Genomic DNA, 13229 nt, shown 5'->3' with positions numbered 1-13229 from the left:
AAGCTTTAAAGATCAGACCCCTTTTAAAATGAATGTTCAAACAAGGCAACATTGCATCTCTCCAGTGAATATCAAAGGAAAAAGGTTACCCATCATTCTGACCTTGCAAATTTCCCAGACACATTAGGTGTATCTATATGGCGCTGGGTGTATCCAGGGAAAGCTTCTTTCTAAAGGGAAGACATATTCCATATTGTCAATTGTGTTTCTTTTGATTTCTTTTTGAAAACCGTGTTAAAATAAAGTTGTTCTGCTGTTCCTGCCGTTTCCAAAAAGTGTCAATAAATATTTCCCCTGACCTCTTGACACTCCAAAGCCATACTTTTACTCAAGCTACTGTGAAGGAAAAGGAGTGTGCACCATTGTCCAGCGTCTGGCTGTAATGAACATATTTAGGTGGCTCTCACACGTTCATGTGCTTTAAATTGCTTTCAAGGCAGAGGCTAGGTTCATATAAGAGAGTAACATGTTGTTTTGGCCAAAGCTGCCACTGGCCCACCTAGTTAGGCTTTCTTTATTTGTCTCGTGATTTTTTTCATTTAACAAATAAGCAGTGAGTTTATTTTTCAAGGGACTCACTCTTCAAATATAGAGCCTTCTAGACATTGTGGCAAGCTATTTTATTTCATTAATAATTTGTATAGCACCCTCCATCCAAGAAATGCAGCACGAAGCGCTTTACAAAAACGAAAGATGAATACAAACACATCAATAAAAAGTTATCTTCAACTTTTGTACATCCCTGTAAAGGCAAAAATACACGATCTACACAGAAGTACAATATCTGGTGACAACAGCGAGAGCTACCACTCTGCAATGAATTCCGAGGAAGAGTATTTGAGATGGGATTTTCGACGAACATCTGTATCTTATACCAATTTCACCAAGTATTGTTTATTTATTTAAGTCCGCAGTTAGTAACAACGTTTAGGCGTATGTGATGCGAAACTCAAACTATGTCCCTATGTATGCATCATGAGTTTGGTAGCCTCGCTAAACTAAACGAGAGCCTCCTCATTATTTGTATGAACACGATCTTTGTTTATATCATACGGTCTCGCGCACGTTTTAAACGTCATTTCAGGGTAGTTGGGATGTTTCTGGATTCAAAACAGAAGTTTGTTTTATTTTTGGCTTTTTCAATTCCCTGCTACAATGAATTAAGGTACTGTGGAGCCGATGAATGGGAGTCGGAGGAGTGCACTATTTAGTTCGCTCGCTTGGTTAGTGTAGCAAATTGTCGTTAGCATAATGCCAAGAGTCTTTGAATTAGGAGTACGATGCGAAACAAACTCAAGCGGAGCAACAAATGTAAAGATGCTCCATGTCCGAGCAGAGAGCAGACGAGAACAGCCGAGGTGATCAGGTTGGTGTTGTCAGACTCGAGTTGTTCCTATGATGAAACATCACCAGAGAGAGATTCAGCCTCGCTGGCTGCAGGAGACACACATGTTGCTCCTGCAGGCATCTCCACCACACAAGTTAAACCACTTCAGGAGCAGAGGAAGACTTTTTGCCCAAAATACGTTAAAATTGCACCAATTTTCTTACGTACAACTAAGCAAAGCCAGAGTAAACGGAGCCGGGATGTGAAACTGGATCAGCCTGCAGACCAGGTGCAGGAATTAGTGCTCCCTGATGTGCAGCTGGGGAAAAGTCAGCAGCGTGCATCACCTACAGAGAGAAAGAGATCCTGGAGAGCACAGCTGTCAGCCTCAGCTCTGCACATCTGCATGGAGGAAATCCAAACCTCCAACCCAGCGTTATCAGTGCAAACAGTGTTCAATACTTTGCAGAAGAAAGCGAGTGAGAGGCTGCAGAATGTGGGATCCACAGGTTAGATTGAGTCACAGTCTTTTATGTTGAGTGTGCTTTCAATTGATGATTTAGTTAGTTTATGCATTCAAAAAGTAAGTTAAAGCTTGATTTTCTTCAACTGAACTTCTGCTCTTCTTTCCGAAGCAGAAAACTCCCGTCAAATCCACTTAACTGAGAAGAGAAAACGGATAAATGAAAACTCTGAGAGGGTGTTCAAACGTCTGAGGTCTAGTGTCACAGCAGAGGATACCGTTGGTATGGGTCACTGTCCCGTGTCAACACATTTTATCCAGGAATATCCTGTCCCATTGGTCCAACAACAGCGCAGAAGCAACAAGCTCAGTCGTACTCACAGGCTGAGGCAGCAACGTGGGAGCCCAGCAGGCCTGGTGAACCACTATGAGCCCCTTCCTCTACTGATAAATCAATCAGAGTCTTGCATCCAGTCACTCAAAACCTCTGATATCCTTCAAAAAGGTAAACCTGTCAAACTATGATTGGTTTATGACATGTTTCATGCCTTCTAATAGCACACACACATAACATTTCCTCCCTTTCGTTTGTCTAGATTCCAGTTTTGAGGATGTTCTCTGGACAGACAAATACAGTCCTCAGCATATTAGTGAAGTCATTGGCAACTCCGCCTCTGTGAATAAACTACAAAGGTTGGTTTTATACAATACTCCCCCTCTGACTTTACTGATATATTGTAGTAGAAAAACACGTGAGGGCATAATCTTTTCATTTGTTGTGTGTTTTTATTGAATTCAGTTGGTTAAAGAAATGGAAACTAAGAGCTGACTGTGACGAGAGGAGAAAAATGGAGGAGAAGAAGCAAGAAGATAACAGCAATGGTATGAGCTGGTATTTATCATATTTGCTCTTGTATTTCAGGGTTCAACTTTTAACGTGGTAAATTTGGCATATTCAAATTTTTAGTATAGCAAATAATTGGTGACAAGCTTGCTTATAATGTGCACGTGAATTTTAATGACTCAGGATATTATAGAACTTTCCATGTGTGGGGTTATTTGGTTGGAAAATGCATGCCTTTCCTCCTGTGCAGACTCATGGGACTGTGGAGACTTCCAGGGTGAGGGGGGGGGCGAGGGCGACCGAGAGGAGCCGCTCTGCAACACCATGCTGATCACCGGACCTCCAGGGGTGGGAAAGACCGCCTCGGTGTACGCCTGCGCCCAGGAACTTGGCTTCAAGGTTGGGTTCAAACTGGGTCAATATCTTTGTATCTCTTCTGCCAAATGATGATCATCTACATCGATATACATATCTTAAATATAACCATGCCAAAAAATGTGCTCTTCATTTCCACCAATAATTGATGCCTGGTAGGGTTGAAAATCTCCGTTTCTCCTCACCTCTGTGAACAGCTGTGATAACAAAAATATGTCAAATCTTATCCACAAAATGCAGTAAGAGAAGACTTAGAAGAATACAAAAATATTTAAAAGGATAATATGAACAGTTTGTTAATGACTAAATAAACTGTTTCATTAAAAAACCTGGTCTCAACCCTGATTCCCTCAATAACTACCGGCCCATCTCTAACCTCCCATTCCTGTCAAAAATTCTGGAGCGAACTGTTGCCTCCCTACTAAAATCCCATTTGGACTGCAATAACCTTCATGGACCTTTTCAATCTGGTTTCTGTACTCGCCACAGCACAGAATCTGCCCTACTCAAGGTGACCAACGACATTCTCCTCTCTGCTGGCTCTGGTTCCCTCTCAATTCTCATTCTCCTTGACCTAACAGCCGCATTTGACACGATCAACCATTCCATCCTCATCAACCGCCTCCAGTCTTCCATTGGCATTACCGGTACTGCCCTCTCCTGGTTTAAATCCTATCTCTCTGACAGACATCAATTAATCTCCATTAACAACTCCAAATCCCCCACAGCCCCCGTCAATCATGGCGTCCCTCAGGGTTCTGTACTTGGTCCCCTTCTGTTCATCATCTACATCCTCCCAATTGGACAAATCCTCCGTCAACACCAACTCCAGTTCCACTGTTATGCTGATGACACGCAGCTCTACCTCTCAACAAAATCAATTTCTCCAACCACACACTCCCAGCTCAGCACCTGCCTCACTGACATTAACATTTGGATGCAAAACTATTTTCTAAAACTTAACTGTGACAAATCGGAACTTATAATCATTGGCCCAAACTCACTTACCCGCTCAACCCAAGATTTTTCTCTTACCATCGATGGCTCCATTGTCAACCCCTCCACTCACATCCGTAACCTTGGCATCATCCTCGACCCCACCCTCACTTTCCTCCCTCACATCAACCAGGTCACAAAAAACGCATCCTTCCATTTAAAGAACATCGCCCGTATTAGACCCTCCCTCTCATCGACCGCTGCTGAAACTCTGATCCATGCCTTGATAACATCCCGACTGGATTACTGCAACAGCATACTTTTTGGATCACCTGCATTCACACTAAAAACACTTCAATATGTCCAAAACTCAGCTGCCCGCTTGCTCACCTCCACCCGACGCTTGACCACATCACCCCTATCCTCCATGACCTCCACTGGCTCCCCATCAAACACCGCATTGACTTTAAAATATTCGCAGCAGCCTCCCCCACACTCTGGAACTCCCTCCCCAGCCACGTCAGATCCGCCAACACTCTCACATCATTCAAACAATCCCTCAAAACTCACCTTTTCACTCTTGCCTTCAACTCCTAATCAACTAACCCCTTGCCCTTATTCCTCCTAGCTTAGCACTTTCTACTTTTGTTGTTATTTTGTTTTACTTGCTTGTAAGCGCTTTGAGCACCAGGAAAAGCGCTTTATAAATGTAATGTATTATTATTATTATCAGTGAGATCTGAGGTTATTCCACTGACTGTTCACCAATTTAAAGCAAGTTGACCAATTCCACTGGCTAAGTAACCTAATTAAGAGGAATTCGACTTTATTTCATCTTTCATTTCCAAACAAAGGTGTTTGAGGTGAACTGCTCCTCCCAGCGCAGTGGCCGCCATGTTCTGTCCCAGCTGAAGGAAGCTACCCAGTCCCATCTAGTGGAGATGCCAGGGAAGGACCCACTGAAACCAACCTACTTCAACAACTACAGCATCAACAGCTGCACTCCTAGACCTGACACTTTACCTGGTGAGAATACACTGTGCGTTCTGAAGTCCAGATAAACATAATAATCATCTCTTACTTACTGACTTACTTAGACAAACTCGCAACAGTTTCTTTCGTAAGAAAATGATGGTGCTGGATTTAAAGGTCACCTATTGTGCAAAATCCACTTTTTCATGTCTTTTATACGTTATTATGTGTCACCTCTGTGTAAAGAGATTCTGAAAGTGTCAGGAAAAAAGATCCATCTGAAAATGAGCTGATCAGATTTAGGCCACTTTATGATGTCATAACGTTTTGGCTTGTGTAACCATTAGCCAATACCCAACCAAGGTAACCCCCCCCCCCCCCCACCTTATCACCTGAATCTCCTCCTAGAGCATTTTCTGTATATATATCTAGAGACCTATAATATATTGGTGAAAAATAGTATAATAGGGGACCTTTTTTACATAGTGTTTAAATGTATACATGAAGACAGGATTGGATGCTCCAATATCATATTTTATAGACTTTAATGTGTTTTTCTTTCACAGGAAAAACAGTGCGTCCCAAAAACATCACCTGTACCTCTAAAAGGAAAGCAGCTCAGAACTTAGGTCACCCAAGTCGCAAAGGAAAAGCAAATCAACCAACAGTCACTTTGACCAACTACTTTCAAATGAAGGCCAAAGCAGATCGCTTACACTTTGGGGATTTATTGCCATCTGATGAACCAGATGGCAGGAAATCCGTAAACCCATCACCAGGCTCTGATCAAACGGTGCCGCAGAACAAAAAGACTGCCACGTCGCTCATTCTGTTTGAAGAGGTAAACCATCTGGCAAACCCACACTGTAACACATATCATTATCTGGATTTGAGTCTGCACATGTTTAGGCTGGTCTGATCCTTTTTGCATCCGTCTGCCACCGCAGGTTGATGTCATTTTTCATGATGATGTGGGTTTCTTTTCGGCCATCAAAACGTTCATGACGACCACTAAAAGACCGGTCGTTCTGACCACCAATGGTAAACGCATACACTGTGTCGTTTTAGAAAAGCTTTCAGAACAAGTTGTGATGTAAAAGAAATAAGTATGGCTAAATCAAATAAATATCTTCTTTAGATCCCTTATTCAGGGAGAGATTTAACAGCAGCTTGGAGGAAATCATTTTCAAAACCCCATCAGTGGTAAGTCAGACTTTCATTTCTATAATATTGTACAACTTCAGTGTGACATACTTAGATGTTTCCTGAAGTAGCTCACACAGTCTATGTTTGTAACTGTAGGAGCCATATGTTAAAATGTATAATTTGATATATATATATTTGAACATTGTATTTCTTTGTTCTTAGTATTATTATATCATTTATTTAAATCCGCTGTAATACAATTTACGTCATAGCCGACCGCAGCTGCTGCTAATTAGAAGGAAAAAGAATCACGGAGCAAAATAGTTTTTTGACCTTTGAAAATATGTGTTTGTACTAATACCTTTTTCTTTAAGTAAACAGTCAATCAAACTTACCTGAGACCTACTTTTGTTGGAGTCAAGCTTATTGCTACATCCGGATATTCAGATCGTAAAATGTTGGATTAGACGGTACTACAGTGACATAAAAAGGATCTGCTTGATAGTGTGTATAGGCTTCCCACACATGCAGAATCATGATGGCAAATATTAGCATGAATAACAGTTTGTCATAAACTTCCTCCATGCATTACAAGGTGAATGTCTGCAGCTACCTGCAGCTGGTGGCTTTGGCTGAGAGCGTGCAGCTGGAGCTGGACGCTGTCAAGAGGCTGGTCAGTCTGTGCAGAGGAGACGTCAGGCGCTGTCTGCTGCAGCTGCAGCTCTGGCTGCAGAGTGGAGGAGGACAGACATCTTGTGAGGAGCTTACTCATGTACAGTGTGAGTTACTCTAAATAAATCACAATCACTCCCCTAATAGACAAGAGTTGTGTTACCAATAACATCAATTCAAATTCGCAGGATTTGCAGATTGTTCTACTTTGTATTGCAATCCCTACACTGCAATCTCAGGATATATAAAGCTCCAATTTATGTTATATTCTGTTATCTAGATTTGAGTGGTCGTAAAAGAGGACAAGATGTAGACTTCCAGCTTCCTAAATCTGACCCATGCTGTGCTGCTAGCATGCTAGGTCTCCACACTGTGACCCAAAACCAACTGGTAAACCTTTACAGGCAAGTATTGATATGTTAAGATCGTGTTTAATCACTCCATTCACTTTTTATCAGAACAAAAACTGACATCATCTGTTGATCTTTTTAGTCTAATGTTTGGTATGAAAATGACACGGAGCAGCTCCTGAGGCTCCTGGCAGAGAGCTGGAGAGGGGGTGTTCCTCTTCTGTATTCAAACCTGGAGCTTCTTCTACCCGCCGGGGCCCCGGGGTCTCGTGCTGCGCTGCAGAACGAGCCGGACCCTCCTCACATCGATCTTCACGTCAAGCAGCTTGATGGATATGTCAGTGTTAAGGCATCAGCCACCAACAGCAAATCTGTTAAGAACATCTCCAGGCTTAGCAGAAACAAATGTATCACAGCAATGATTGACGACACATCATCTTCCAGTTTGACACAAAGAACTCCATTATCATCAAAAAGGGCTCCTTCAGCAGCTGCTACTAAAAGAGACAAGACTGAAGAAAAAGCAGCCAGAGTTGAAACCGACTGCCTGGACGCTTTGACAGACTTCTTTGACCTCATGTCGTACCTTGACTCAACAATGCCAGCTGCAGCAGCGCCGCTCGTTTCAGGCCGACCTGAGACCTTTGTCTGGACGGGGGCTGAGATAAAAGATGGGATGACGGATGAGATGAGTGCAGACGATGATGTGTGCTGGACTTTGAGCCAGGAGGGGCTGCTGGACGTTCAGGCTGCTGCTGAGGGCTTGGGGTTTCACAGGTGCTGCTATCGAGTGTCTGAGGCGTGGACTGAAGCCCACAAATATAAACAGGAAGTGGGAGACGCAAGTTGGCGGAGGCTGGTGGAGAGACTGACATTACCTGCCTCTTCCAAACACCAGGGCCTCAGCTTTAGTTTTCAACCTCCGTGTGCAGCAAGGTGAGTCTACTCTCCATCCTAACTTCTGAATTATTATTATTTTTACTACCAAGCATATCAGTGTTTTTTTAAAGGTCCCATGTCATGGCCATTTCTACTGATCATAATTCCATTGTTGAGGTCTACTAGAATAGATTTACATTGTTCAATGTTCCAAAATCACATTGGTTTCTCATACAGCATCTCTGTATAGTATGTGTATTCACTCTGTCCTAAACGGCTTGTTGGAGCTCCTGCCCCCCCTCCCCCCTCCCTATGAGCCCACTGTGCTCTGATGTGTGTTTATGTGTTACAATGGCGTTTGTTAGCAACCATAAAATGACACCAGCAATGACAATAAGATGAGAATGCTGCGTGGGGTCTGGGTGCCGTGGGGTCTGGGTGCCGTGTTGGCGGGACGTTGCGGGGCTCGCTGCTCCGCCCTTTGAGGCTCGAGGAGCGGACAGTGTGAGCTGGATTACTGGTGTCGTTTGCTGGTTGCTGCGTGGGGTCTGCGAGACACCAAGGAACTCAGCCTGAGCACACACACACGTGAGTGTGTGGCGAACTGTGAGTGGAGATCCACGGAGCCGCGGCTGAGAAAAGATAAGGTGTGTGCCGGCGAAACTCCGCGGAGTAGCGCGGCTGAGAACGTGTGTGTGTGTGTATGTGTGTGTGTGTGTGTGTGTGTGTGTGTGTGTGTGTGTGTGTGTGTGTGTGTGTGTGTGTGTGTGTGTGTGTGTGTGTGTGTGTGTGTGTGTGTGTGTGTGTGTGTGTGTGTGTGTGAGAGAAGCTCCGCGGATTGGTCCATTTGGACCTGGTTATCGTTACGTCACTATACTCAGGAAGAAAAAAATGGAAAAAGACAAATCTCCAACGAGGCGTTCTGGGGCAGCATAGACAGGTCTTTTCTGTGTTAGAGTTTTACTCGCTACAGGGTGTACTTTGAGGGTTTGTGACTTTGTAGACCCTTTACATGCATAAAAAGCTACATAACACACAAGGGGACGGGTAATAACCGGAAAAGCATGACATGGGACCTTTAAGGACTGTTAGGGTTTTTTGTTTACAATGAACTTAGCAAAACAATTGTTTACAACACTATGCATGTGTCTTTCCCTCCAGTGTGTGCAGGCGGAGGTACGAGCTGAGCAGGAAAGTGCTTGGCAGTAAATCCTTCGGCCTGCTGGGGAACAGACGAGCCGTCAGTGTGGACTACATGCCCGTCCTCCGATACATCTGTCGGTCTCAGAGAGAACAGAAAGAGGAGCCAGTCGGGTGAGACGGACACATCAATTAAATTAAAGAGGCCAACTACCTTTAGTACAAGTGATTAATAATTTAGCACTGATGACAGCACTGTTTTTAACAAATTAAATCTACTATTAAGAAATACCTCGCCCGCAAAGTTATCTATTGTATCTCCATTACTCACCCTTGTTCCTTTACATATGCATGTCAGCTAGTCTTAATATTAAAACCACTTCCGCATGTACATTGTTTTGGGGGGGAGTGAGCATAGGACTTGGATTATATTGTATGAGTTTTAAGAGATGGTGAATGGATGTGTTGAAATACCTTTTTATATCTACATGTTGTGATTGTTGGTTCACAACAAGTTAGAAAACGTTTTATTTAAGAATTCATGGTAAATACAAAGGGCCATTTTTGGGTTGTAGTGTTCCTTTAACTTCATTATAATAAACTGGTGACACCAGGGCAGTCAATGTGACAGATGACACAAATAATACTTAAGACTTGCAGACAAACTCTAATGATTGCTCCCCCACTGTAGGTGTCTGAACTACCTCAGCAGCACTCGCCTGGGCCTCTCAAAGTCAACCATCCAACTCCTGGCAGAAGATTTCCCGTAGAGAACCTCACACTACCTCACATTACTCCAGTCAGTGTTTTATTTAACTTCTGTGCATTTATTTAACTTATAACAATCTCCACCTAATTACTTTCAAATGAATTTGATGCAGCTGATGAGAAATCACGTTTTATTTCTGTGAAAAGTAAATAAAATCTATTTTGGCAAATGATAATTTTTAAACGACGAGTGTTCAGGCACTTATGTGGGTTGCCTTGAGATCATTGCAGTGTTTTTCCTGAAAGTTATTGCATAATCCAGACAGCATTTACTTTATGATGAAGGTCCACTGCAGCAATAACAAAACATTGCTACAACCCTCATGCTAAGCATACCAAAACGACAGTATTAAGTGTTTCATGTAACAGAAAACATATTTATTATCTTGTATCATCACCTTCTACCAAATCTGTTCAAGAGGTAAATGTTTGTTAAAAGTCCACAAAGGCTCAGAATTCCACTCCCAGGTTTGTTTTGGCTCCTGGGATGAGATCAGACCATGTGGCGGCTAAGCGGAGGATTTGCTGAGCAGTTCGTAAAAAGCCACAGCCTGGAGCAGAGCGTTACAGAGTTCCTCTCCTTCGCCCTGGCTGCTCATCTGGAAAGCATTCCTGTACTTCATCAGCAGATTGGGGGGGAAGTTTATCCTCGGGAGGTCCTTTGTCACCGAATCTGACATCAGTTTTCGCACTATCTGCGCTCCACTGGTCCGCGAGTCGCCCACCATGAGTTCAAAGTGACGCCCCACAGCGGAACGCATCATGTTCAACGCCCTGCAGAGGAAGGAAGTCAAGGGGGGAAATTATGGAACAAGTCATTGTTCAAAGCACATTTCACAATAAAAGTCATGTGTGTAGTACAGTACAGTATTTAGGCAGCTTTTATATTGGTAAAGTTGTAATTCTCTCACTTTGGAGGTATGTTGGAGTCCTGGGCTAAGTTTCTCGGCTCCAGCAGAGAAAACAGCATGGCCTCCACAGTCCTCATGTGGGTCATGATCGGGAACAGAGCTGTATTCTGCACCGAGATGGAGCATTTCTCGATTATGTAAAAGTTAGCTGAGGGGAGGATTTTCAGAACTGCAGAAACCTGAAGGCAGACAGGAAACAGTATACATTTTGCATTAGTACTTGGGTTTATTTTGTGTGCCTTAAATGACATCTAGATGTTAACAAAAGGGAAAACAAATTGACAATAGGTGTCATATTTTCTCTCCTCAAAACGAATCAACTAGTGTAACATTTCAATTGTAACAGGGGAAATCTGGTAATTGTACTTACATCATTCAAGTAAGTAGAAGCCAGGTATGTTTTCTTAAGGAAATGTGGACATTCTAGCTCATGCCAATCCAACACCATCATCTCACGGTCCACATGAGCCCAGGCGATTTTATTAGTCCCGCACACGATTGACACAATTGCATCCGCCTTCTAAGCAGACAAATAGAGATTCATGATAGTTACAGAGAATGATCCTGATTCTGAAATAAGACACAGTCAGTGCTATGACATCCAGACAGAGACACAAAATACGGCAGCATCTTTGTATAGTCCTTTTGTATCCCGCCCCTTTGTAGTAATTTTGTTCTCTGTGGTAGTTTGTGTCTTTGACGTATTTTTGATTTTCTATGACATCATTTTCAGTCTTTGATTATGTCTCTTAATAATCATTTGCTGTTCCTCTGTAGTCGTGTGTCTTTTTGTGGTCATGCTAGTTTGTGGCTCTTGGCAGTCATTGTGTCCCTCTAGTCATCTATGTGACTTCCGCATCCCAACTTATGTTTTATATCTATTCATTGTTTTGCTTCTCTTTTGGTATTTTGTGTCTGCTTATGTTTCTGTAATTCTTTTGTGTCCACTGTGGCATTTGGTTCTTTATCCCATAAGATATGTTATCATAACTTAACAGAGTTTCCCAGCCAGTTGTGCCCCTCTAACCCCACAGGCACCCTCAGGCCAGTGATGCATGTAAAGACAAGTGCAGGTGTTTGGAAATACACAAGGACCTTACCTCCAACCAGGACCTGTCGACCTCTGGCTTGATAAACCTGGCCAACTGAATCTTCCCGTTCCCCTCCCTCTTCCCGGGGTAGAGGATAGAGTTGAACACAGTGACAGCACTTTTGTGTTTCAGCAGCGGTACGTTCACCACACTCTCCAGAGTTTTAAAAGGTCCGTTTTTAGTCCTGTATTCCACGATGTTGACTGACTTGCGGCCTCGGAGGAGCTTGACGCCTGCCAGCTCTGACGGTGAGGCGTTGTTGAGCATCTGGAGGATGGTGTCTTTTTGTTCGGATGTGTAGCAGGCATCCAGGGATCTATTGGGCTCATCGCAGGAGGGGGAGGTGATGGAGGCGTTCAGGGTCTCAAAGCCTGCCACGGGAACCCGGCTCTGCCAGCAACTTGTGCACTGGAGGTACCGCGGCTCCAGCTTCGGGAGGCAGCCATACCGAGAACGATGGAGTAAACCAGACTGTCCCGCATACTGACCTGCAGAGGAAACACAAATCAACCCTGGTAAATATATATATTTTTGTATTTATTTATTCAAGAACATATATGAACATCATATCTTGTATACGAAACGGGCTAGACATGTTAAGTAATAAGACAATTACATAAAATAAAAATACAGTTTCCTATTTCAGATTAAGTATTTGTTAAATACACAATTAGTTTTGATTGCCTTTTTAATCATAATGTTTTTTTAAATGAATTTCCCCCGAGGGAGATCAATAAAGGTTCCTCTTCTTCTGATATGACACTTAATAGTGCTACTAAGTATCAGAATCATACACTGTAGTTGTGTTATGATATTAAACATTGTGAATCTTTGAATGTTAAAATGTCTATCCTGGAGTTGTACTTTCTGTCCACCTGTGTCATATAAAACCCAAAATGCTAACAGGCTGACTCCTCAACACGTGAGAAGAAAGCCGTCGTGTCTGTTAACTCACTGTTATCTCCCTGACCTAATTTTCACTGTGAAAACTCGAGAAGAAAAAGTCTAAAAAATATAAAACTGTTGAAATAGCAACAGAACCGGCAACTGTGACAACTAGCTACACGTAATTAGCATCACACTGCTACTATGGGAATTTAAACAGTAAGACATCATTTTACAACTTACTTCTCTGAACGACCGAAGACAGAAATTGCCTGGCCAGCCACATTCTCGTTATTTAAAATAAATAGTTATATGTTTTTGTTACAACATTATACTCTATACATCCATGCATTATACAGGTTGAAGAGTTTGCCCTTTTGTCCGACTGTTTCATTACGTCGGCTTCGAACAACATCGCGACAATGGTTCCGGTTTTCTTCTTCTCTGTTTTACTTGCGGATTGCAAATGG

The 13229-nt window shown here is 42.8% G+C and overlaps 2 protein-coding genes across 4 annotated transcripts; one reads left to right on the top strand and one right to left on the bottom strand.

Moving 5' to 3' along the window:
- Positions 1 to 1057: 1057 nt before the first annotated feature.
- On the top strand, positions 1058 to 7557 carry atad5b (ATPase family AAA domain containing 5b). Of its 3 annotated transcripts, none has more exons than XM_034203539.1 (12): positions 1058 to 1836; positions 1966 to 2295; positions 2387 to 2483; positions 2590 to 2672; positions 2885 to 3033; positions 4800 to 4971; positions 5484 to 5758; positions 5865 to 5958; positions 6056 to 6120; positions 6659 to 6842; positions 7016 to 7139; positions 7228 to 7557. In XM_034203539.1, exons 1-12 carry the CDS (start codon positions 1281 to 1283, stop codon positions 7265 to 7267), a joined length of 2169 nt encoding a protein of 722 aa, XP_034059430.1. In that variant the 5' UTR covers positions 1058 to 1280; the 3' UTR covers positions 7268 to 7557. The 3 variants fall into 3 exon arrangements, with proteins under 3 accessions (XP_034059430.1, XP_034059429.1, XP_034059432.1); XM_034203538.1 differs by having other exon boundaries at positions 1963 to 2295; XM_034203541.1 differs by having other exon boundaries at positions 1097 to 1165.
- A 2429-nt stretch (positions 7558 to 9986) lies between these two features.
- tefm (transcription elongation factor, mitochondrial) lies at positions 9987 to 13229 on the bottom strand. The gene is made up of 5 exons (XM_034203542.1): positions 13003 to 13229; positions 11884 to 12362; positions 11154 to 11303; positions 10784 to 10962; positions 9987 to 10646 (listed from the first exon to the last, which is right to left on the bottom strand). The coding sequence occupies exons 1-5, from the start codon at positions 13043 to 13045 to the stop codon at positions 10382 to 10384; spliced, it is 1116 nt and encodes a 371-aa protein (XP_034059433.1). The 5' UTR covers positions 13046 to 13229; the 3' UTR covers positions 9987 to 10381.

The sequence above is a fragment of the Gymnodraco acuticeps genome, unplaced genomic scaffold, assembly GCF_902827175.1.
Source record: "Gymnodraco acuticeps unplaced genomic scaffold, fGymAcu1.1, whole genome shotgun sequence".
NCBI lineage: Eukaryota > Metazoa > Chordata > Actinopteri > Perciformes > Bathydraconidae > Gymnodraco > Gymnodraco acuticeps.
The sequence above is the reverse complement of the archived record's forward strand: the minus strand, read 5'-3'. Positions and strand labels throughout refer to the sequence as shown.

Coding starts and splice junctions, on each gene's coding strand:
- atad5b (XM_034203538.1), top strand. CDS start 1,281: ATGCGAAACAAACTCAAGCGGAGCAACAAATGTAAAGATGCTCCATGT. Junction 2,296..2,386: donor CTCTGATATCCTTCAAAAAG/GTAAACCTGTCA, acceptor TCGTTTGTCTAG/ATTCCAGTTTTGAGGATGTT. Junction 5,959..6,055: donor GGTCGTTCTGACCACCAATG/GTAAACGCATAC, acceptor TATCTTCTTTAG/ATCCCTTATTCAGGGAGAGA.
- tefm (XM_034203542.1), bottom strand. CDS start 13,045: ATGTGGCTGGCCAGGCAATTTCTGTCTTCGGTCGTTCAGAGAA. Junction 10,963..11,153: donor CTTCTACTTACTTGAATGAT/GTAAGTACAATT, acceptor GTCTGCCTTCAG/GTTTCTGCAGTTCTGAAAAT. Junction 10,647..10,783: donor GACTCCAACATACCTCCAAA/GTGAGAGAATTA, acceptor CTTCCTCTGCAG/GGCGTTGAACATGATGCGTT.